Raw genomic sequence first — 1906 nt, 5'->3', positions numbered from 1 at the left:
GTCTCGCCCGGCGTGTTGCCCCAGACACCGTGTGGCACAGATCCCACCTCCTCCACTCCGACGCGCTCGGGGGGCGGAATAAAGGGTTAAGGAGAGTCTTGGATGGAGTCTGCTGGGCGGAGTGGAAGACGCGCCATTGGACGGTTGGTGCGTGACGCAGGGGACAAGAAAAGGCTGATAACTAGTTAAGAAGGCAGTTTGTAAGTCTGGAAAAAGAGTGCAGAGCTTGAGAGACATTACGCAGACGGGACGCGGGACGCACAGGCACGCAGAGCAGAGAGCGGAGCCGTTTGGCAGTGCGTGATTTTACCGGGGGGGAGCATGGTGCAGCACACGGACAACAGCGAGACGGATGGGAGCATGTCCAGGGAGGCCACCGACTCGGAGGAGAGTGAATTTATGGCGTGCAGCCCGGTGGCCATAAACCCGGACTGGTGCAAGACGGCCACCGGGCACATCAAGAGACCCATGAATGCTTTTATGGTCTGGTCCAAGATCGAGAGGAGAAAGATCATGGAGCAGTCCCCGGACATGCACAACGCAGAGATCTCCAAGCGGCTGGGGAAGCGCTGGAAGATGCTGAAGGACAGCGAGAAAATCCCGTTTATCCGCGAGGCGGAGCGGCTGCGGCTCAAACACATGGCGGACTACCCCGACTACAAGTACCGGCCCAAGAAGAAACCAAAGCTCGACTCTTCCAAACCATCAGCACCGTCTCCGGAGAAGTGCGCAAAGATAGCAAAGACTCCCAGCAAGAAGTGCGCAAAGATCAAGACGAAGAGCGGCACCAAGTCCGCGCACGGCTTCGGGGAGGACTGCGTGTTCCCCGGGTTCAAACTTACAAAGACTGTAAAAAGTGAGCTCAGCGACGAGGACGAGGACGACGACTACGAGGAGGACTACCGGACGGGGCTCCGCGCCGGGGCCGGGGCCCGGGACGAGGAGCGCATCAGGCCCTACAACGTGGCCAAAGTGCCGGCGAGCCCGACGCTGAGCTCGTCGGCCGAGTCGGACGGAACCAGCATGTACGAGGAGGTGCGGAGCAGCAGACTGTTTTACAACATCAAGAACATCACGAAGCAGAGCGGGCTGCAGGGCGCGCTGCACGCCGCTTCCGCCTCACCAGCATCCTCCAGGTCGGTGTCCACGTCCTCCTCCTGCTCCTCCTCCTCCTCCTCCTCCTCTTCCTCCTCCTCCTCCTCCTCCTCCTCCCCGTCCTCCTGCTCCTCCTCCAGCTCCGGGGAGGACACGGACGACCTGCTCTTTGACTTTAGCCTGAATTTCGCCCCCAGCGCGCCCGGCTCGGAGCAGGGGAACCCCGGGTGCGGGAACCTGTCCCTGTCTCTAGTGGATAAGGACCTGGACTCGTTCAGCGAGGGCAGCCTGGGCTCACACTTCGAGTTCCCAGACTACTGCACGCCCGAGCTGAGCGAGATGATCGCAGGAGACTGGCTGGAGGCCAACTTCTCCGACCTGGTCTTCACTTACTGAGCCGCAGTAATAACAGCAGTAATAACAGATGGCGGTCCCCCCCCCCCACCACCACCACCACCCCCCCTCTCCCCCAGTGGCTTTCTAAAGGAGTTTTTTTTTGGGGGGGGGGAGCTGGAGGAAAGAGATGCTCATGAAGCTGGTGATGAAAAAAAAAGAATACAAGAGCGAAGTCTGCAGACTTTTTTTTTTTATTTTTTTTTTTTTTTATATATAAATCTGGCAGCATGACAGGGTTTTCTGGATTTTCCCGGGTCTGCATTTACTACTCAGCTGAACCACAAAGGGAAGAACACGTGACCTTCTATGCATCTTGTCCTCTTCACACTAAACCTGCAGGGAGCTGATCACGGACTGTGGACTGACTCAGAGCAAATCTGTGAACTGACGATTGTTCAGGATTTTTTCCTTTAAC

At 57.5% G+C, this 1906-nt stretch overlaps 1 protein-coding gene across 1 annotated transcript; it reads left to right on the top strand.

Moving 5' to 3' along the window:
* Positions 1 to 321: 321 nt before the first annotated feature.
* Positions 322 to 1491, top strand: LOC308142790 (transcription factor SOX-11-like; the record flags this gene model as incomplete). The annotated part of the gene is made up of 1 exon (XM_080513369.1): positions 322 to 1491. The coding sequence occupies one exon, from the start codon at positions 322 to 324 to the stop codon at positions 1489 to 1491; it is 1170 nt and encodes a 389-aa protein (XP_080369495.1).
* Positions 1492 to 1906: the final 415 nt, after the last annotated feature.

This window comes from Blennius ocellaris (assembly GCF_963422515.1).
Source record: "Blennius ocellaris genome assembly, chromosome: 17".
In the NCBI taxonomy this organism is placed as follows: domain Eukaryota; kingdom Metazoa; phylum Chordata; class Actinopteri; order Blenniiformes; family Blenniidae; genus Blennius; species Blennius ocellaris.
The sequence above is the reverse complement of the archived record's forward strand: the minus strand, read 5'-3'. Positions and strand labels throughout refer to the sequence as shown.